General features: G+C 43.3%; 2 protein-coding genes across 2 annotated transcripts; both read left to right on the top strand.

Annotated features, from left to right (window-relative positions):
• The first annotated feature begins 685 nt into the window (after positions 1-685).
• Positions 686-1,887, top strand: LOC147630891 (uncharacterized). Its single transcript, XM_086808971.1, has 2 exons — positions 686-1,380; positions 1,576-1,887. The coding sequence occupies exon 1, from the start codon at positions 768-770 to the stop codon at positions 1,305-1,307; it is 540 nt and encodes a 179-aa protein (XP_086665097.1). The 5' UTR covers positions 686-767; the 3' UTR covers positions 1,308-1,380; positions 1,576-1,887.
• A 16,803-nt stretch (positions 1,888-18,690) lies between these two features.
• Positions 18,691-19,546, top strand: LOC147630892 (uncharacterized). The gene is given in 2 exon segments (XM_086809945.1): positions 18,691-19,144; positions 19,146-19,546. Coding segments are annotated over 2 exon segments (828 nt in total). The 3' UTR covers positions 19,520-19,546.
• Positions 19,547-20,545: the final 999 nt, after the last annotated feature.

Below are 20,545 nucleotides of genomic sequence, written 5' to 3' on the forward strand. Positions count from 1 at the left end.
TGTGTCACTATAGTAACGAGTACATATTTCAAACCAGGAAAATTGAAACATGTGCCGTCTAAGGCAGCGCACATGTATGCTGTGTCACTATAGTAACTAGTACATATTTCAAACCAGGAAAATTGAAACATGTGCCGTCTAAGGCAGCCCACATGTATGCGCTAATGCAAGGTCACGTTTCCCTTGAGGCAGCCCACAACGTTTCCCTTGAGGTGAATTGAATTAGAATAGAACAAAAATTACATCAACTGGAGCATGGAGAGCATCCAGGGAGAAACCATAGTACCAGACAGGAGTGAATCTATACGATCAGGATACAACCGACCACGATACAAGGGGCTCCCACAAAACAGGGTGAATAGCATGTGAGAGTTCATGGGGGCTGTAGGGAGGGCAGCCAACTCACTCTGCACACTCTCAAGAAGCAACGTCCTTCCATAATCCGGGTCCAGGTGATGGATCTCAATGTCTTTCCCGTTCATCTCTGGTCAAAGGTCACGTTTCCCTTGAGGCAGCCCACATGTATGCAGGTCACGTTTCCTTGAGCTCAGCCTCACGTTTCCCTTGAGGCAGCCCACATGTATGCAAGGTCACGTTTCCCTTGAGCTCAGCAGTTGCATCCAACCACATGATGAGGCTAGCCTATATATGTATATACTATGACCTACTGTCCAGTTCACTCACACTATATATCACTAACTAACTACTTGCTTCCGATCTTCGCCTGCAGTTGCTTGCTTGAAAGTTGAAACCGCCACCTTAGAACAATGGCTTCTGCTGCTGCTGCTGTGATTGCTGGCGCCGACTTCTCAGTAAACCTGCTTACCGCCTTGTTGGGCACTACGAGTGTGGACCGCAAGATCGCAATTGGGCTGCATAACAACTCCAAGGATGAGTGGAGCGCACCTCGCGTGCACTTCGTGTCCGGCACCTCCGATGCCGGCCTTCCTGGGGCCATCCCCGCAGACCATGTGCTCTTGTTCGCAGCTCGCAAGACCAATGGCTCTTTGCGAGGCACCGTGGGCGTCATGACCTACTACCTGCCCAACCGCAACGTCACTGTCGCCCTCATGTGGAGTGTCCCTTATGACTACTGCCTCTACTCCAACTGGTGGAACCTCGAGGTCCTCTCAGGCAACGTCCAGGCATCTGATAGCTTGTTTAACAACCTCTACTACGACTGGTCGCCCCACGCAGGCGACTCTAACTTCTACAGCGGCACCTCGCTCAATGGAACTTGGCGATACGAGGGAAGCATGGGGGCGTCGGGGGATCCCATCCTGGATGTCTACGTATCACCCAACTGATTATTTATCTGGTAATCGTGATGCTCGCAGTCTCTAAAAAGGTATTGGTAGTCTTCCTCCCTTCCTAACAATCGTATGTCCCCCGGCCAAGAAGTTCCGAAACACCACATGATTTCTTGTTTTCCATACATATACAGTTACTGCGCGAGTAGATGCCAAGAAGCTTGTCGGCATCCTCAATTTCTGCGTTACTTCCTTCTCTACACGATATAGCTTAACGCTTTCTTTCTTCACTATACATCTACTAACGTCCGTCTATTTTATGCAGATGTCATATCTTCGGAGTGCCCCAGGGGGTATATGATGGTGGAAAAACTTCTGCTAGCCGTATAGCTGCAAGTGTATTGAATAAGTAGACTAGCTGCGTGCCGTTGCAACATCTTCTACATGCACTGTTATATCTCTCATGCAATTTCTGGACTACACAAACTAGTAGCGACATTAGAGAATCACCACCCATGATAGAAATGTGATAGTTGTGTTGATCTACATGCTAGTCCTTTCTTCATTAATGAATAAGTTCTCACCATACTTGGATCTCTCTTTATAGTACTCCCTCTCAAGAGGAATATATACGAAACGGGGTTGTTTGCGCGTAGTCAAGGGTTTTGAAAGATCTAGTGGTTAGTCTTTGTTGTTGTGCATGGATCAAATATTTCAGATTACTTGTTTCAAGCTTGACTTCATGCATTAGTAGTTGCCCACTAGGTTGTCCAATATAAGAGTTGTCAAATGTAAGCGCGTATCAATGCTTTAATTTAACCAAATAAAGAAGAAAATGATGATTATTACTTTATTGTTGTATCTAATGGACCCTTGGACTCATATAAAGTGTCAATAGTCAATTTACTAATGGAAATATCAGCGTGGTAATCTTTTTTTTAAAGATAGATTGAGGGGGGGTATTGGGGATCTCTAGGATGGATGTACTTTTCTCCTGACAATGTAAAACAACCACACTTGAGAACAAAGGATGAAATCAAAAGCTTGGAGAAAATTAAATATTACTAATAGGAAACTTGAATATTCTTCAACAATATAATAATATAAGTGAGAAACTACTTAGTGAACTAAAAATTTGCAACATACTTATAGAGAAGGAGAGGGAGAGAGAGCTACAAGATCTTCACATCATGCACAATCACATACATAGGTCTATCTTATGTCACACACAGAGAGAGAGAGAGAGAGAGAGAGAGATAGAGAGATAGAGGGGCCACACATGCACATGATCAATATTATCCATCCCTTTTTTTTTGTTATCGAAAGAAGATTGCCTACCCAAGTAGGGTACCTATGTGTTTTCTCATTATAGTCTATATCTTGCACATATGTGCAAATGCAGATGCAGGGAAAGTTAGTATTGAAAACCTATGTAGCATATGCATTTGAGGGCAATTTATAAAACCCCCTTCATACATATTTTAGAGGTTTATATCTACCCTTTATTCACTGATTTTCATAATGAAAGCACCACTTCTATGGAGTTTTAATCTTTTCAAATTAAAAAATCTTTCATATATGTATAGTTTTTGTAACTCCACAAAATTAAAACCCCCTTTTAGATGAACTCACGTGTTGTCTTGCATAATTTTAAGTGACCTCGTCTAGATACAAGTGTGTATGTGTGTATGTACATGTATAGGAACAACATAGGTACAGAAGCTTGTGTGAAATTAATGTGCATTTTTTGTACGGATAGGCATGTGTAATTCATTTACATAATCACATGCACATACGAATGTTAAAATATTTGATGTACATACTAAAATTTAACAAAAGATGATAATGAAGTGCGCAACAAAGTATCTAATGATACATAGTACAATATATATTAAATCAATTTGTAATATTGTGTGTCATGACTTTTGTTAATCTAGTGACTACGGGGATTAGGTTACATTTATCCATATCATGAAGCAGATATCATGAAACATAACTCAAGATTATGCTAGCTCAAATTCAAAGCTTCCTTTGGTCAATTAGTTAGAAGTTTTTACTTTTTACAAACGTTGATTTGATTCCTAATCCTATCTCTCATTTGATAACGATCTCTCATGCAGAAAAGAAAGGTGGTTGTATAGAATCTATTAAGCATGTGCATGTGCACGCATGCATGCATACACAGTTGGCTATGTGTGTGTGAGTGTGTGAAGGTGTGTGCATTTGCACCTACATGTAGACATGGATGAAGTACACATTTAAGCACATACATGCACATGTATATAACCACCCTCTCTCTCTCTCTCTCTCTCTCTCTCACATTGAGAGAAAGAGATGAAGAGATAATAGATACACCGTATAGAGTCTCATACACCGTATAGAGTCTCAAAGAATAATTCATATTGATCACAAGTCACACATAAATAAGTTAGACCGAGTTCAAGCTAGGGCAAACTATATATCGCTCTAACATCCCCACCCAAACAAAGGTCTCCAGCTATACAAATGAAAAAACCCTTAGGGAGCACTGTTAAGAATGCGGGAGAGAGAGTGAGAGAGAATCGTATGCAGCTTCCTTTACCACACAAAAGAGAGGAGACACAAAATGGAGGAGGCTGAAGTATCTTCTTCTTACTTTCCAAAAGAACACACAACACAACATAAGAGAAAGGTGGGTTGTTAAGGGTGAAAAAGTAAAAGGTTGCCCAACGGCCAGCTGAATAACTAATCAAGATCAAGAATCAGTTGTTGCAGTCGGGCAAGACGGGGATGGAGAGCCGAGGAGCTGGAGATAAAAGGAGGGGAATCGATGAACAAAGCGCGGAAGCTCTGTTGCGCAAGAAAGCAAGCATCATCCCTTGTGTGTAGTTGGGTGTGTGAGTGTGGTAGCCATGGTGCGCCACTGTAACTACTTTACTGAATGAGGCACTGATATCTTATCAGTGTTCACTCCTTTGAATGCATATGTATTTCCAGTTTCTAGCAATACAATTGAGTCTGGTGTTGTGGGGTATCATTTCTGTTATTTTAGTACATAAGTATTTTGGTTGGTCTGGGTAGGTGTCTATCTGGTCTCTGAACTGGTATAGCCAAGGAGCTATTACCAGAGTTGGCTAACTCAGAGCTCCCTAGTTCAGTTCTCAGTCATCACTGACGTGTCAAGTTCAACATTGGCGATTCTGTTGGGGATAGGCTCAACAGGAGTCCCAACTATGGAAGACCAGCCAGACAACCATGCAGGCCCAAGCATAGGAATTAGGAGACTAACAAGAGGAACCAGGAAGAGGACGCTGGAAGAAACTGAGGAGGTGGTTAGACTTCAAGCAGGACATTCCCAGGAGCCTACAGACCTAATGGATTCAGATTTTGGAAATGAGCTGCCAGACCAACTGAATCAACGGGATGGACGGGATCAAAGACTCCAGGACCAAGGAAGAAAGGTAACGAAGGACCTGAAGTTAAGGATGCCAGAATTCAAAGGTAAAAAAAGTAGAGATCCCCAGGTCCATGTTCAGGCTTTTGAAAGCTGGGCAGCAGTCAGGGAATTGCCCCGAGCCGATTGGAAGGTCTGTTTTCCTCAAGCGTTGCGGGGAGCAGCACAAAAATGGTACTTCAATTACCCTCCAGCAAAGCTACCAACTTACAAGAAAATGTCAAAAGCCTTGATATGAAGGTTTAAAGATGAAAAATTAGATGAGGAGCTGCTCAGTCAGCTAGGAAAAATCAAGCAGAAGAAGGCCAGTGTGCGACAATTCGTGGAAGAAATTAAAGATCTGGCCAGACAATTATCATCACCATGAGGGAACAAGTGTCTAAGGGCCTGGTTTATCAATGGTACATCAGTCAAAGGAGTGGCCAAATCAGAAATTACGAACCCCACCCAGGCCTTTAAGGAGCTGGTAGAGAGAGCAGTGAAGATGGAACGAAAAGGAACCAAACGTCAGAGGTTAGAAAGTTCCAGTTCTTTAAACAAGTAGCCAGAGTCGAGCAAGTTCAGTACCTATGTGTTTTCTCATTATAGTCTATATCTTGCACATATGTGCAAATGCAGATGCAGGGAAAGTTAGTATTGAAAACCTATGTAGCATATGCATTTGAGGGCAATTTATAAAACCTCCTTCATACATATTTTAGAGGTTTATATATACCCTTTATTCACTGATTTTCATAATGAAAGCACCACTTCTATGGAGTTTTAATCTTTTCAAATTAAAAAATCTTTCATATATGTATAGTTTTTGTAACTCCACAAAATTAAAACCCCCTTTTAGATGAACTCACGTGTTATCTTGCATAATTTTAAGTGACCTCGTCTAGATACAAGTGTATGTGTGTATGTACATGTATAGGAACAACATAGGTACAGAAGCTTGTGTGAAATTAATGTGCATTTTTGTACGGATAGGCACGTGTAATTCATTTACATAATCACATGCACATACGAATGTTAAAATATTTGATGTACACACTAAACTTTAACAAAAGATGATAATGAAGCGCACAACAAAGTATCTAATGATACATAGTACAATATATATTAAATCAATTTGTAATATTGTGTGTGTCTCAAATGTTTTGAGGTGATGCCTATATGTCATGACTTTTGTTAATCTAGTGACTACGGGGATTAGGTTACATTTATCCATATCATGAAGCAGATATCATGAAACATAACTCAAGATTATGCTAGCTCAAATTCAAAGCTTCCTTTGGTCAATTAGTTAGAAGTTTTTACTTTTTACAAACATTGATTTGATTCCTAACCCTATCTCTCATTTGATAACGATCTCTCATGCAAAAAGAAAGGTGGTTGTATAGAATCTATTAAGCATGTGCATGTGCACGCATGCATGCATACACAGTTGGCTATGTGTGTGTGAGTGTGTGAAGGTGTGTGCATTTGCACCTACATATAGACATGGATGAAGTACACATTTAAGCACATACATGCACATGTATATAACCACCCCCTCTCTCTCTCTCTCTCACACACACATTGAGAGAAAGAGATGAAGAGATAATAGATACACTGTATAGAGTCTCATACACCGTATAGAGTCTCAAAGAATAATTCATATTGATCACAAGTCACACATATATAGGTAAGACCGAGTTCAAGCTAGGGCAAACTATATATCGCTCTAACATCCCCACCCAAACAAAGGTCTCCAACTACAGATGAAAAAACCCTTAGGGAGCACTATTAAGAATGCGGGAGAGAGAGTGAGAGAGAATCGTATGCAGCTTCCTTTACCACACAAAAGAGAGGAGACACAAAATGGAGGCTGAAGTATCTTCTTCTTACTTTCCAAAAGAACACACAACACAACATAAGAGAAAGGTGGGTTGTTACGGGTGAAAAAGTAAAAGGTTGCCCAACGGCCAGCTGAATAACTAATCAAGATCAAGAATCAGTTGCAGTCGGGCAAGACGGGGATGGAGAGCCGAGGAGCTGGAGATAAAAGGAGGGGAATCGATGAACGAAGCATGGAAGTTCTGTTGCGCAAGAAAGCAAGCATCATCCCTTGTGTGTAGTTGGGTGTGTGAGTGTGGTAGCCATGGTGTGCCACTGTAATTACTTTACGGAATTAGGCACTGATATCTTATCAGTGTTCACTCCTTTGAATGGCATATGTATTTCCAATTTCTAGCAATACAATTGAGTATGGTGTTGTGGGGTATCATTTCTGTTATTTTAGTACATAAGTATTTTGGTTGGTCTGGGTAGGTGTCTATCTAGTCTCTGAACTGGTATAGCCAAGGAGCTATTACCAGAGTTGGCTAACTCAGAGCTCCCTAGTTCAGTTCTCAGTCACTGACGTGTCAAGTTCAACATTGGCGATTCTGTTGGGGATAGGCTCAACAGGAGTCCCAACTATGGAAGACCAGCCAGACAACCATGCAGGCCCAAGCACAGGAATTAGGAGACTAACAAGAGGAACCAGGAAGAGGACGCTGGAAGAAACTGAGGAGGTGGTTAGACTTCAAGCACGACATTCCCAGGAGCCTACAGACCTAATGGATTCAGATTTTGGAAATGAGCAGCCAGACCAGCTGAATCAACGGGATGGATGGGATCAAAGACTCCAGGACCAAGGAAGAAAGGTAACAAAGGACCTGAAGTTAAGGATGCCAGAATTCAAAGGTAAAAAAAGTAGAGATCCCCAGGTCCATGTTCAGGCTTTTGAAAGCTGGGCAGCAGTCAGGGAATTGCCCCGAGCCGACTGGAAGGTCTGTTTTCCTTAGGCGTTGCGGGGAGCAGCACAAAAATGGTACGTCAATTACCCTCTAGCAAAGCTACCAACTTACAAGCAAATGTCAAAACCCTTGATATGAAGGTTTAAAGATGAAAAATCAGATGAGGAGCTGCTCGGTCAGCTAGGAAAAATCACGCAGAAGAAGGCTAGTGTGCGACAATTCATGGAAGAAATTAAAGATATGGCCAGACAATTATCATCACCACCAAGGAACAAGTGTGTGAGGGCCTGGTTTATCAATGGTACATCACTCAAAGGAGTGGCCAAATCAGAAATTACGAACCCCACCAAGACCTTTGAGGAGCTGGTAGAGAGAGCAGTGAAGATGGAATGAAAAGGAACCAAACGTTAGAGGTTAGAAAGTTCCAGTTCTTCGAGTTCTTCGTCAGATAGCAGCTCAGAGGAGGAGCCAGTAGAGAAAACCAGGGACTGGCAACATGAGTTAAAAATGATCAAGAAGAAAATCGAGAGTTATCAAGTGTCAGAGCAGTGATGCCGAAAAAAGGGAAAAAATGGTGTATTCATTGCAGGGAAAGTGATCATTCCACTAGTGAATGCATCAAATGCGACTACTGTGAACGAAGAGGGCATGCCTGGGAAGAGTGCCCTAGCCGACTGTCTGCTCCAGCAGTTAGAATAGCAGCACCAGTGAGTCATTACACAAACAATTACCCGAGAGCTCCACCAAGGAAGCTAATATACTGGAGGTGCCATAAGGAGGGCCATTTTGCCAGAGACTGTCCAGAGGTACTGGCTCATCAGCCAAATTCAAATGTCAATCTAGTGCAGCCAGAGGTGGCAGCAGCAGTTACATGAGCACAACTTAGGGAATTGCCCAAGTCACCTCAACGCACTCAGATCAACCCAGTAGAAAGGTGGCAAAAACTGAAGCAAGAAGCAGCTCAAATCACCAAGGACTTGAAGAAGAAAAGACCACTACTAATGGAGCCCCAGGAGGCTCAGGTCCAGGAAATTTCAGAAAAAAGGGAACCAAAACGCAAAAACCTGGTGTGGGTCAGGAAGCCGGCCCTGACGAAGGGGGGAAAAGACATAGTGGGATCAGAAGAGTCGAAAGATGAGCACTCGGAGGATCAGCAGGAGAACGGAAATACTAAATCGCGAAAAGTCAGCTCAAGTCAGCTTTGGGAAACAGTGGGCTGATCGAGTGAATAAACTCTCGCTGGAACTGTCCAAGTTGGTTCAGGTAGTACCAGCAGTGGAAGAGCTTTTGGAACAGGAAGGCCTGAAGATGGCCTATGAACTCAATAAGACAGGCATCAGAGATGACCAGGCCCCAGTGGTAATGGTGGAATGCAAGATCAGAAAACACTGGAAACTAGTGGAGAAAGCAACTCTTGATGGGGGAGCTGGTGTCAATATAATGTCGGAAAAGGTCAGCAGGAAGCACCTGGGGCTGCAAAGCAAACCTGCACCTTTCAAGTTGAGAATGGCCAACCAGACCATATCTGAACCTCTAGGAATGGTGGAAGATGTGCCTATCAGGATAGCAGGGGTTAAATTTGAAGCATCATTTTTAATCTTGGAAGTTGGCGATTCATATGACATGCTGCTGGGAAGACCCTTGGCTATGAGCAGCAGGGGCAATACATGACTGGGGTAAGGATGAGCTAACCATGAAACTGGGCACCAAGGAAGTGACCATAACAACTTCGCAAATCAGCGTGCCTAAAGCTAGTAGACCAGGAGACATTTTTGTCTCGGAACCTGATGAGCTCTGGGAAAAAATAACTGCCAGCAACATCGTCCCAATAGCAACCCTGGATTTAAGCTGGTAGCTGCTGAATTGAAGCTGGCAGCTCAGCAGAAAATGTTCCCACCTCACTTTCATGCTCAGGAAGAGGGCCTCCGCCAAGTGACTATACAGGCTAACTAGAAGGTGACTGGGGACGAGGTGGAAGAAATACTGATAAGAGGAGATCAGAAAAGGACAGTGAGAGTGAACCGGCTACTTCCAGATGTATTTAAAAAAGCACTCTAAAAACTGTTCCAGGAGTTTCAAGATGTATTTGCCTGGGATCATACTGAACTGAAAGGGATAGATCCCAGAGTGTGCCAGCACAAGATAGTACTAAAAGCGGATGCCAGACCAGTAAGAATGCAAAGGTACAGAATGAACCCAAACTACGCTAAGAGGGTCAAAGAGGAATTGGATGCCTTGCTGAAGGCTGGGTTCATAGCTGAAGTTGAGAGTAGTGACTGGCTATTCCCCATAGTGGTGGTTCCCAAGAAAAATGGAAAGCTGAGAATTTGTGCGGATTTCAGGAAGCTCAATGAGGAGACCATCAAGGATCCTTTTCCTCTGCCATTTACTGACACCATGTTAGACCAGATTGCTGGGTTTGAAATGTACAGCTTTGCTGATGGTTGGGTATAATCAGATCAACCTGGCACCTGGGGATAGGGAAAAGACATCCTTTATCACCACTGAGTGGGGAGCGTTCATGTTTTTGGTAATGCCTTTCGGACTGTGCAATGCTCCAGCAACATTCCAAAGAGCAATGATGGCTATCTTCTCTGAATATCTATAAAAATTCATGGCCATCTTTGTGGATGATTTTACTGTCTACTCCAATACAGATCAACATCTGGAATGTTTGCGACTAATGCTCAGTAGGTGTAGGGAGAAGAGAGTTTGCCTGAATCCGTTCAAATGCTTGTTTGGGGCATACAGAGGAATAGTGCTGGGGCATGTGGTGTCCAGTAAAGGGATTGAAATGTTAGAAGATAAGGTAAAAGTAATCCAGGAAGCAGTACCACCAACAAATCCAAGTGACGTAGCCAGTTTTCTGGGATATGTAAATTCTACAGAAGATTTGTGAGAACAAACTGGCTGTGAACTGGCTGCTCCCATGTATGCACTGACTAAGAAGGAGGTGACGTTTTCCTGGGATCAAGAGTGCCAGGAAGGGTTTGAATCCATTAAACGAATAGTCTCTGAGAAACCAATTTTAGGCTCAGGCTAGATATCGGGTTGCCTGCTGATTTGGCGCCTGCGTGGCATATCAGCCACGCTGGCAGTCAACAGCCGGCGAACCCTTATACCAGTCGGATTTTTCAATGGTGGAGTGAGCTCGGCGACTCCTGCATCATCAATGCCACCGCCTATCCAGTTGTGGGTGTCCAGCGGTGGGTGCTGCTCAGATTCTGAGCAGGCGATATCTAGCCTGAGCCCCCCATCGCGACGCCCTTCCCTTCGGTTCCATCTCCGCCCAGAACCGCGTGGAGCCTACTGATAACATTGGCTATTCCTTCGTCGACTGCGTCGTGACAGGCTCGGGCACCAGCTACCTCGGCAGAGCGTGGGGCGCGTACTCCAGAGTCGTCTACGCCTACTTTCTAGCTCTGTCCGATTCTGTTGAGGCGATATCTAGCCTGAGCCCTCCATCGCGACGCCCTTCCCTTCGGTTCCATCTCCGCCCAGAACCGCGTGGAGCCTACTGATAACACGGGCTATTCCTTCGTCTACTGCGTCGTGACAGGCTCGGGCACCATCTATCTCGGCAGAGCGTGGGGCGCGTACTCCAGAGTCGTCTATGCCTACAGCTACTTCGACGACATCATCGTCCCACAAGGCTGGAACGACTTTGGCATCCCCGCCAACCAAGGGTACGACCGCCATAGGCTAGACTTACACTAAAATTACACTAGTGGCAGTATAATTAGGTCTAATTACGTGTACCGTAATCATCTAATTAGGACGTGACTCGTGAGCCTCATCGTCGTATAATGATGAATCTCACTCTCCTCTGGACCTTGATGTTTATTGCGCAGGAAAGTGTTCTGTGGTGAGTACAACTGCTTCGGCCCAGGAGCCGACCGCGAAGGCCGCGTGGAGTGGATCCTAGCCGTGGCGCAGCCTCCATCCGCCGCCGCCCGCCAGTTCCTCGTCGTTGACCATCTCGTGGATGTGAAAGGCGCCTTGCACTGATCTGACGATCTCAAGCTGGTGCGTTTGTGAATATTTGCTTGCGTTTATTCTGTTTTCCCCTTTGTACTGCAGTGCCTAGATTCTTATATATATATATATATATATATATATATATATATATACACACACTTCGTTTTTCTATTTATCATTTGATTATATTTCTTCTTATTATTATCACATCATGTCTTGATGATCTTTGCCATGGCTAGCATCTACTATCAAGCCCTTAACACCTTAAGGTGTGATTATTTCGTTGCGTTCGTGGAGTTCGTTCATTCCTAGTGAGTTTACCTTTTTCTATTTGCCATGTTCGTGGTGTTGTTTTGTTCTTAGACTTCTATTACTTCTCTTATACTGATTTTGGTTAATTTTTGGGCTCTTGCTTCCACCTTCTATTTTTACTTTGATTTCTTTTCTCTTTTTCTCCCACTCTTCCTTACTTAATTGTTATGTCTTTGCACTACCTTTGGTTCAGCAGGTTCAGGTTTGCTAAAGGGTTAATCATGTCTCTCCGAAACTGAAGCTTAGAGAATGCCATGAGTTCTCAAATGCCCCCCATGATTCGACAGCATTGTGTTGGGTGCACTCATATGACAATCGTTCAAAATACAAATTTGTACGCGAAGCTAACATCCCTTGGAACCGTGTTGCCGATTTTGTAAAAGGAGAAGCCGACAATGCAAAGTTTCCGACTTCTTTCAAAAAATATAGCCACCATCACCGAGATGCCTCCAATCTTACAAAGATTGCACATGAATCATGGATTGAGAAGATAGTGTAAGTGTGTATTTGTTTTAGTTTGTCTAATCCATGAATTAATCATCACACACACACATACAATTAAATGTTTATCGTTACTTCTTTGTTTTGTTTAGCTTTTGGTGTGGTTTTGGTCCTGCTGGCACTAAAGCACCAATGCAATCTAACATTGCGGATGGCAAAGATGTCGAAACTACCCAGCTCAATGAATGCAAGGACACTAGTAGCGAAGATGATGTTGAGGTGGAGGAGAATAGTGGTGACGAGTCGAATCATGAAGATGGTGAGATGGAGGAGCGTAGTGAAATAAAAGAGTTGCCACAGCCAACTGCAAAGAAGCCATGTAAGAAAAGGCGCCCTCCCATCACAAAGGGCAAGCGAAAGCGTGGATGCAAATGTCATTTTAGTGTCAAGAGGCTTGCACAAGATCCAGGGGTGGCCATAATCTCTTATATACATCCATACCACACAAATGCAAATGATGAGGTTTGTCATGGTAGAAGATTTGTTGATCCCTCTTTGAAGTTCTCTCCATGGATCTCAATGCAAAAGAAACTATGGGTTTCAAGCATGCTATATCGTGGTTTCTCTCCACATCAAGTGTTGGAAATGCATGTCCAAGCATTGCATTCAAGCCAAAGTCATGACCCTACAATTACTATGGTTAGGGATGACTTTTTGTCTATTCGTGACATCATGAATATATCTAGCAAGCTGGCTATTGATCAGTACCAGCTACACACAAATGATGCGGAAAGCACCAAGAGATGGTGTCATGAGAATCAATCAAGCACCTTTATCTACCAGGAGCAAGATGTGGAACATTCCAAGGAATTTATCCTTGGAATACAATCACCATGGCAAAGGGAGATGTGCAAGAAGTTCGGAAATGGGAACCTTCTTGCGATGGATGCTACCTTTGGCACAAATAAATATAAGGTATGTGGTGTAATGAATTATCATTTTTACTCTTGTTCACATTCTCTTAAGTTATAATAAATGTTCATTTTTTACTTCTTGTTCACATTCTCACTTTCCTTTAAAACACATGAACAGTTTCATTTGTATACAATCCTTGTTTTTTATGGTCATCGCAATGGTGTGCCCATTGCTTGGGTGCTTACATCTTCAGCTACATTTGAGTGTACTTGCACTTGGTTAAGCAAGTTTAGAGATAATATGCTTGACTTTCATAAATCATGGGAGCCCGGAGCCTTTATGGTTGATGATGCCGAAACGGAGATTAATGCGCTCAAGTTAGGACCATATGTTCATATGTGTTGAGTGCAAACTAATGAGAACCGTGTGTTTGAGTTCTATGTGACGTGTCCTTTCTATTTTTCGTAGGGTGGTGTTCAATCAACCCATTTTTCTATGCTTGTGGCATGTCAAACGTTGTTGGCTCCGACACCTTATTAAGAAGGTGAAGGAATGGCCCAAAAGAGCTTTTATGTTTTGGTCTTTGGGAAATATCATGAACATGCAAGGGTCAGCAAATTCTACATACCATATAATCAAAGAGGATGCGAAGGCTATGATCTCAACCTTCTACTCCAACTTTAGAGACGAGGGGAGTTTTATTGAGTATTTCAAAACCTATTGGGAGGCTAAACTAGGTAAGGTTGAATTTTAAACTTTATACATACTCTTCTTATAGGTAAAATAATGCGCACTTGCTCTCCTTTTTGTTCGTACTTCATTTCTTGCTCTTCTAACTTCATTTGTTTTATGTGCAGAAATGTGGGTGCGTGCTTCCCGATTGCTTCCACATTCAGGACAAGACACTAATGGAGCAATAGAGTCATATCATGGGCAGCTCAAATATAAGTTTTTGGGCTCTTCCAAAAGGATGAGTTCGAGGCGGGTGGATTGGCTCTTATACAAGTTAACATCATCATGCTTGCCATATTATTGGTATGTTCAGCAGTTGAAGGACAATGGTTTTATGAGAAACAACGCCATTGAAAGAGTAGTGGAGAATTCTTATGAGCGGGCACTTCAAATACCAGATGCTAATGTCTCATTCCAGGTTGGTGGTGTTGCTATAGTGGAGAGCATGCACACAAAAGCTTCATTTTACACAGTCTACAATTCCGATTGCCAATGGGCATGTTGTACATGTGCATGGGCAGAGCTTGGAAATATTTGTAAGCACCAAATTAAGGTGATGTTGTTGCGGGGTGCTTCACATGCTTCACTTATGGAGCAATGCCAACATATGTATGAAGCATGGGGAGATGCTTCTAGGTCTACTGTCAATCTTCACTCACATGTTTCTACTATTGATGTGCTTGAACCAAATGGTGATGATGTTGCCGCATTAGGAGGGGACAATGTATGTAGTGAAGTACTTCAGCAATCGGGAAATGTGAAGACACTTCAATGCTTGTGGCGAGAGTTGTCTTGTTTTGTAGGACAGGATCAGGCTTTGATTGAGGAGGCTTGCAATGGATTGAGGAGAACATTGGGCCATGTGAAGACAATGAAGGCAAGAATGGACGAGCGAACAGAAACACAAGCTAATTTTCAAGTCTTGGAAGATGGATTCGGCAACTCCTTGAAGCGAGCAAAACCATTCTTTGAGAAGAGCAACAAGAAGAAATCAACATCATCAAAGAGTCACCCATTGGCTCACCCCTTCAAGACCCCTGCTAAGAAAACCAAAGTGTCAATGCAAAAAAGGCTTGATCAGAAAGCTTCAAAGTAGCCTTTTGAATTTATGTAATGAACTCTCCAATGCTTCAATGGCTTTTTGCATCTCAGTCGTATTTTGTTCGTGTGTTGCCGTGTGTAAGAGAAACAAAGGTAATGCAAATAAGATTATGTGTGTTGATGATGTGTGTGTTGATGATGTGAACATGAGTACCTTTGTGGTTGATGATGTGAACAAAATTTCCAACTATAGTACAAATTTTGTAGCTTCATGTTGATTCATGTATGCTTTTTGCATTCCTTCATTAATATGCTCATGCCCTCCTGGCAATTTGTAGTAACAAGTTGTTCTTTAAGGTATAAGGTAGCATGTGAGTTCATCAACATAAGAGTTTTATATTGGGGTTACATAAATAGACTACAACTTTCATATTCAAAGAGACGTGGACCTCATTAGGCTACCCACCCCTCACATAAGTTTTTTGTGTCCACTTTTACATAAGCTTTTATGCCATAGCACCTTATGCGCCATGGAGCTCTTATGCATAAGGGCTTATAAGGAAAAGTAGTTTGAGAGAGAGAGAGAGAGAGAGAGAAAGAGAAAGAATATAGCCAATGATTTGCATGGGTTGGAATCTAGGCTATGACCATTTACAGGGGATTCACAATTTGAGATTCTCATAGAAAACTAGGGAATTAACAAGAAGCAATGGCATGGGGCTAGACAAAACCAATACCTTAAGCATGCATTTTCATGCATAAAATTTGAAGAGTTTGATAGTAAAGTACGAAAATGCAAAGTCGATTTACTATTTGAAGAGAATTTGAGCAAGGGGCTAAAATCTTTGGTGGGGGACTAAACATGTCTGGGCTAAGGTGGCAAGTAAATGAAGCAGTTAATCAGAAATTATGCTTTTTAGAACATTGTGCAATTGCTAATATGGCTAGACCTATATCAAGTGGGTAGTTCTGTTTTTTGGTGAGACTGTTATGCACACCCTGGGCAGGTCTTGCCCCCACCCCCATGTCTTTATAGCCAACAACTTATGAGTGCAATGAGAGGGAATCAGCTAGGAAACCTATTCGCTTCACTTGAAATGTGTAGTTTTGTGCAAGGATTCATTGTGACATGGCTCGATTTATGAGAGGTGGAGAGTTTTCTTTATGGACGAAGTGTTGATTGGAAATGACAGATGTAAGTCAAGTTTGTTAGCATAGAGTGAAAGGAGATATGCTCTCTTAATTGAAATCTAAGGTTTACAAAACTTTCTCAATGGTTAACAAAACTTTTTAGCATAAAAAATTAAACGATGTGTGTCACTTCTCATCCCATCAATGCATGCTCTTTATTTCCCCCCCCTAGTTGCTCGAGGGAGGGGGTGGCAGGTGGTTCATGTTGTGCAACAATAGGAAGAAGGGGTCACTTGTCAATTGTCCTAATGAAACTATGTTCAGGTCAAGGAGGAGAAAATGTTTACACCATAGGAATTTTCATCCTTACATTTTATTAAAAAAATACTTATGGAGGGAGATCTCTAATAAAGCCATTGGCTTGGGTGTGATGAATTTTCTCCACATGAGGAGACATTGGGAGCCATTAGGTATATATATATAGGTATATGAGGTATAATATAGGCTAACACAAGTTAATACATGAAAAAGAGCTCCTATATATTCAAGAGAAGACAAATAATCTCACATCATATGATGGCAAAAAAAAACTTGTGATTTGACTAGAGCAATTTTAAAGTAGAGCCCTACCAGGTGTTGTTAGGCAATGCCTTCGACGAAAGAGGCTAACGCCAAATGGAAGGAACCTTCTTTGATGTTATCCACACGCGCCAAATATCCACTTTGTGTGCGCTCCTAAATCACGTTTATTATTTTCTGTTGATCTGCAGAATAGCTGGACTATCAATGCTAATGGTTCTCTATAAACGCTAATCTGAATCCGGCTGGCGATTTAGGATCCCCACGCGCCAATGGTTCTCTATAAGCTCAGCATTCACGGACTAATCGCCGAAGATGGGCAAGCAGAGCATGGGCACGCCCAGGCAGACGCTCTCTAGCGTCGAGTTCCAGTCGTAGTGCGTCAGAAAGCCGCCCACGGCGGGGTGGCCCAGCACGCGGAGACAGCTGGATAGGCGGCGGCATTGATGATGCAGGAGTCGCCGAGCTCACTCCACCGTTGAAAAATCCGACTGGTAAATGGGTTCGCCGGCTGTTGACTGCCAGCGTGGCTGATATGCCACGCAGGCGCCAAATCACCAAGCAACCCGATATCTAGCCTGAGCCCCAATTTTAAGGCAACCTAAATGGGACCAGACATTTCATGTCCATGTAGATGCCTCAGCTATTCTAGCCCCAACCGGAAGGGGAGACAGATTTTCCAGTTTACTATGCAAGTAGAAGGTTCTCCCAGGCAGAGCAAGCATACACCATGGGGCCATATGTCAGGGGAAGTCATGGCTAGGAAGTTGCTTCAGGCAGGCTACTAGTGGGACTCAATGTTCAAGGATTCCATGGAGTGGGTCAAAAGGTGTGATGTGTGCCAAAGAATGGGTAAGCCATTACCGAATGATATGGGACCATTACACAGTATACAACCTTTGGCTCCTTTCATGAAATGGGGAATTGATTTCATGGGGCCATTCAAAACTCTGGGAAACATAAGTACATAATAGCTGCAACTGATTATGTGACGAAGTGGGTTGAGGCAAAAGCATTAACGGACAACATAGCCAGGAAGACAGCCGATTTCTTATACGAATATATCATCACCAGATATGGCTGTCCTCTGGAATTGGTTAGTGATCAAGGGACCCACTTCCTGAATGAAACAGTAGGCTACTCTGACTGAAGTGTTCCAGACGAAGCATCGCAAGGCAACGACTTATTATCCCAGGTGCAACAGTCAGGCAGAAAGCACAAATGAAACACTGAAAAGGATACTGACTAAGATGGCGCAAACTAACAAGGGGTCCTGGAATATGCATCTCCATTAAGCGCTCTGTGCTTTGCAGGACAGCCTTCAAGGTCACTACAAAGCAAACCCCCTTCAGGTCAGCATTTGGGCAGGAAGCAATTGTCCCGTTTGAATTTGTCATCCTTGCCCTGAGAACTTCAGTTCAATATCAAATAGATCCTAATACCAATCTGAAGGAAAGACTACTGGAATTAGAAAAACTGGATGAGCAAAGGCAAAGAGCGCTATGGGAGTAGGAGATTGCTCAGAAGAGGATGAAAGCATACCATGATTGCAGCCTGAAGAAAAGAGACTTCAAAGAGGGCGATTTGGTACTGTGGTACCCTGGCAAGCTAGATGGAAAAAGAAAAAATCTAACTACAGGCTGGACTGGGCCCTATGAACTATTGAGAATATATGAAAATGGTTCAATTCAACTAAGAGACCTGAAGGGGTTGGAATTTCCTGAGCGGGTCAACATAGGAAAAATCAGGAAATATCAAGTCATATATCAGGATCAGGAAATCCTTGAAAATCAGGAAGCACAAACTGAGCACCCTAGAAGAAAAGAAACAGGCCAGATGACAGCAGCTGAGATGGAAGCTGAGTAGAATGAGCAAGAGAGGATCAGGCCACACATCGCTCCCAGCCTCCAGGTCTCCAAGGATTACCAAGCAAAAGGCCAAACAACTGCAAAGGGAGGCTGATGTGGTAGAAATTCAGACCGTTAAAGGTAATCATGATAAAGCAACAAAGGAAAGGGCGGTCGGCGGACTTAGTAATAACGCCGCGTGTAGTATCATGAAAATGCGTATAGTGCTTTTAATGCTAATTCTGCTAGGATTTCTTGCACGCGCAATGCACAATAGCGAAAACAAAGACACAAAACAAACGAATAACGATTCGTTCCATCATACTCTTGCCCACGCGCTTTTGCTCTCTCCTTGCTCGTCTTCTGTTTCTGCGAACCTGCAAACGCAAAGCTATCGAAGCCATCTTATTACGGTCTCTTGCTGCACCATGGCTTCTATTCCTAAAGCTGTCAAAATCAAAGTCCCAGAACTCCATGATGCAGACAAAGCCGAGTTTGAAGCAGCGCAACTCTACACCCTATACACAGTCATGCAGAAACAAGTGGAAGAGGAGATAGCTGCAGAGGCAGTTAGAAACTATGACAAGGACACTCATCAGACCTGCATCAAAGGGGTCACAATTCCAGTGTCAAAGGAAGGTCTGAAGCAACACTTAGGGCTATCAGACCTTCCTGCAGGGGGGGGGAAGAGCTGGACACTAGAAATGGTTGTCCAGTATTTAGGCGAAACTGAAGCAAAAAGGAAAAAGGGAGCCCAAGGAGTGCCCAATATCTCTCTCAGAACAGGTATTCATGGAGGCAGCGAGGGTGTTTGAGGGAGGCCAGTGCGACTGGGCCAGGATGCTGGAAAAGGCCATGACAACTCAGATGGCGGCAGTGAAAGAGAAAGGGCAAAAATTATATACTTGTGCACCCATCTGGCAAGAGCTATATGAGCAAATAGCGAAGGGCTTTAAGGGGAAGAAAAGGCCCAGCGAAACTCTCAGTATCAGGGATTCAAAAAAAGCCAGGATGGAAGGCCAATCATCAAGGCAGGTGACCAGCCAGGAAGAGCCCAGCTCCTACCAGGCACCAAAAAAGGGACCCTGGCACTGATGCACAGCTTTAAGAAGGGGGCAGCCAGCCAGCTCTACAGGGTTCAGCGGAAGATAAACTTAAAGGTTTACTGGGTACACTGGTAAAGCCCACAACAACCCCCAGACAAATAATCAGCGTAACTCCAACACTTCAGGCACATGCTAGCTCAAGTGTTCTTCCTGATGCTCAGGGCCTACCAGACATCCAAAACAACAAGGTAGCCAGAGCACCATACCATCAACATCTGATCAGACTGGCACACGGATGTTGGAAAAAGTTTGGGAAGAACAACAAAGAAGTCTGGAACTGCCCTTAGCCACCATAAGAATGAAGGCATTAGAGCCATTAGTAGGCTTGCCATTCCCCGCTATGCCAGTACTATCTATTCAGGACGAGGCAAGACCTCAGCATCAACTGGAGGCCAGCTTGAGGGCAACAATGATAGCCATGAACACAATGGCTCTCCAGGTGAATCAATTGGCACAGACAGCGAGCGACGACTGAGGCAGCCAGGAGTACACAAGCTGAAAAGGAATCTGAAGAAATAAAACAAAAAATAGCTCAACTAGAGGAGCAAGTAAAAAATTTAAACAGTGAAGTTGAGAAGAAGGACAAAGAATTGGAACGATGGGAAAGCAAGAAGAGAAAGTGGGCCAAGAGCAAGAAGAAAGCAAAGAAGCAGCTGGCTGAGGGGCTCAGAAAGACACCAGTGCTCAAAAGGAAAGAGCTGACAGGGAAGCAGCCAAGGCCGCGGACTGTATAGAATACTTCAACATGGCCGTGTTGCTGAAAATGATGGAAAAATATGGCGACAGTGCCTGAAGAAGGGCTTTGGGTGGATGCTGAAACAGTTCAGTCACATTAATGAGCAATGCTCATGAATTAATTGCTCAGCACACCCAGAGCCTGATACAGAAATTGAACCAGAAAACACAAGTACCTGAGCCCAGCACTGAAGAAGTTAGATCTGAGGATCAAGAAGAAGAAGAGGATGAAGATGATGAAGAATCGGACAAGGAGCTGGAAAGCCAGCAAGATTCAGAT

The sequence above is a fragment of the Cibotium barometz genome, chromosome 15, assembly GCF_041138505.1.
Source record: "Cibotium barometz isolate CiBa-2024 chromosome 15, ASM4113850v1, whole genome shotgun sequence".
In the NCBI taxonomy this organism is placed as follows: Eukaryota; Viridiplantae; Streptophyta; class Polypodiopsida; order Cyatheales; family Cibotiaceae; genus Cibotium; species Cibotium barometz.

Bases quoted from the DNA above. Each gene is read 5' to 3' on its own strand.
- LOC147630891 (XM_086808971.1), top strand. From the start codon at position 768: ATGGCTTCTGCTGCTGCTGCTGTGATTGCTGGCGCCGACTTCTCAGTA.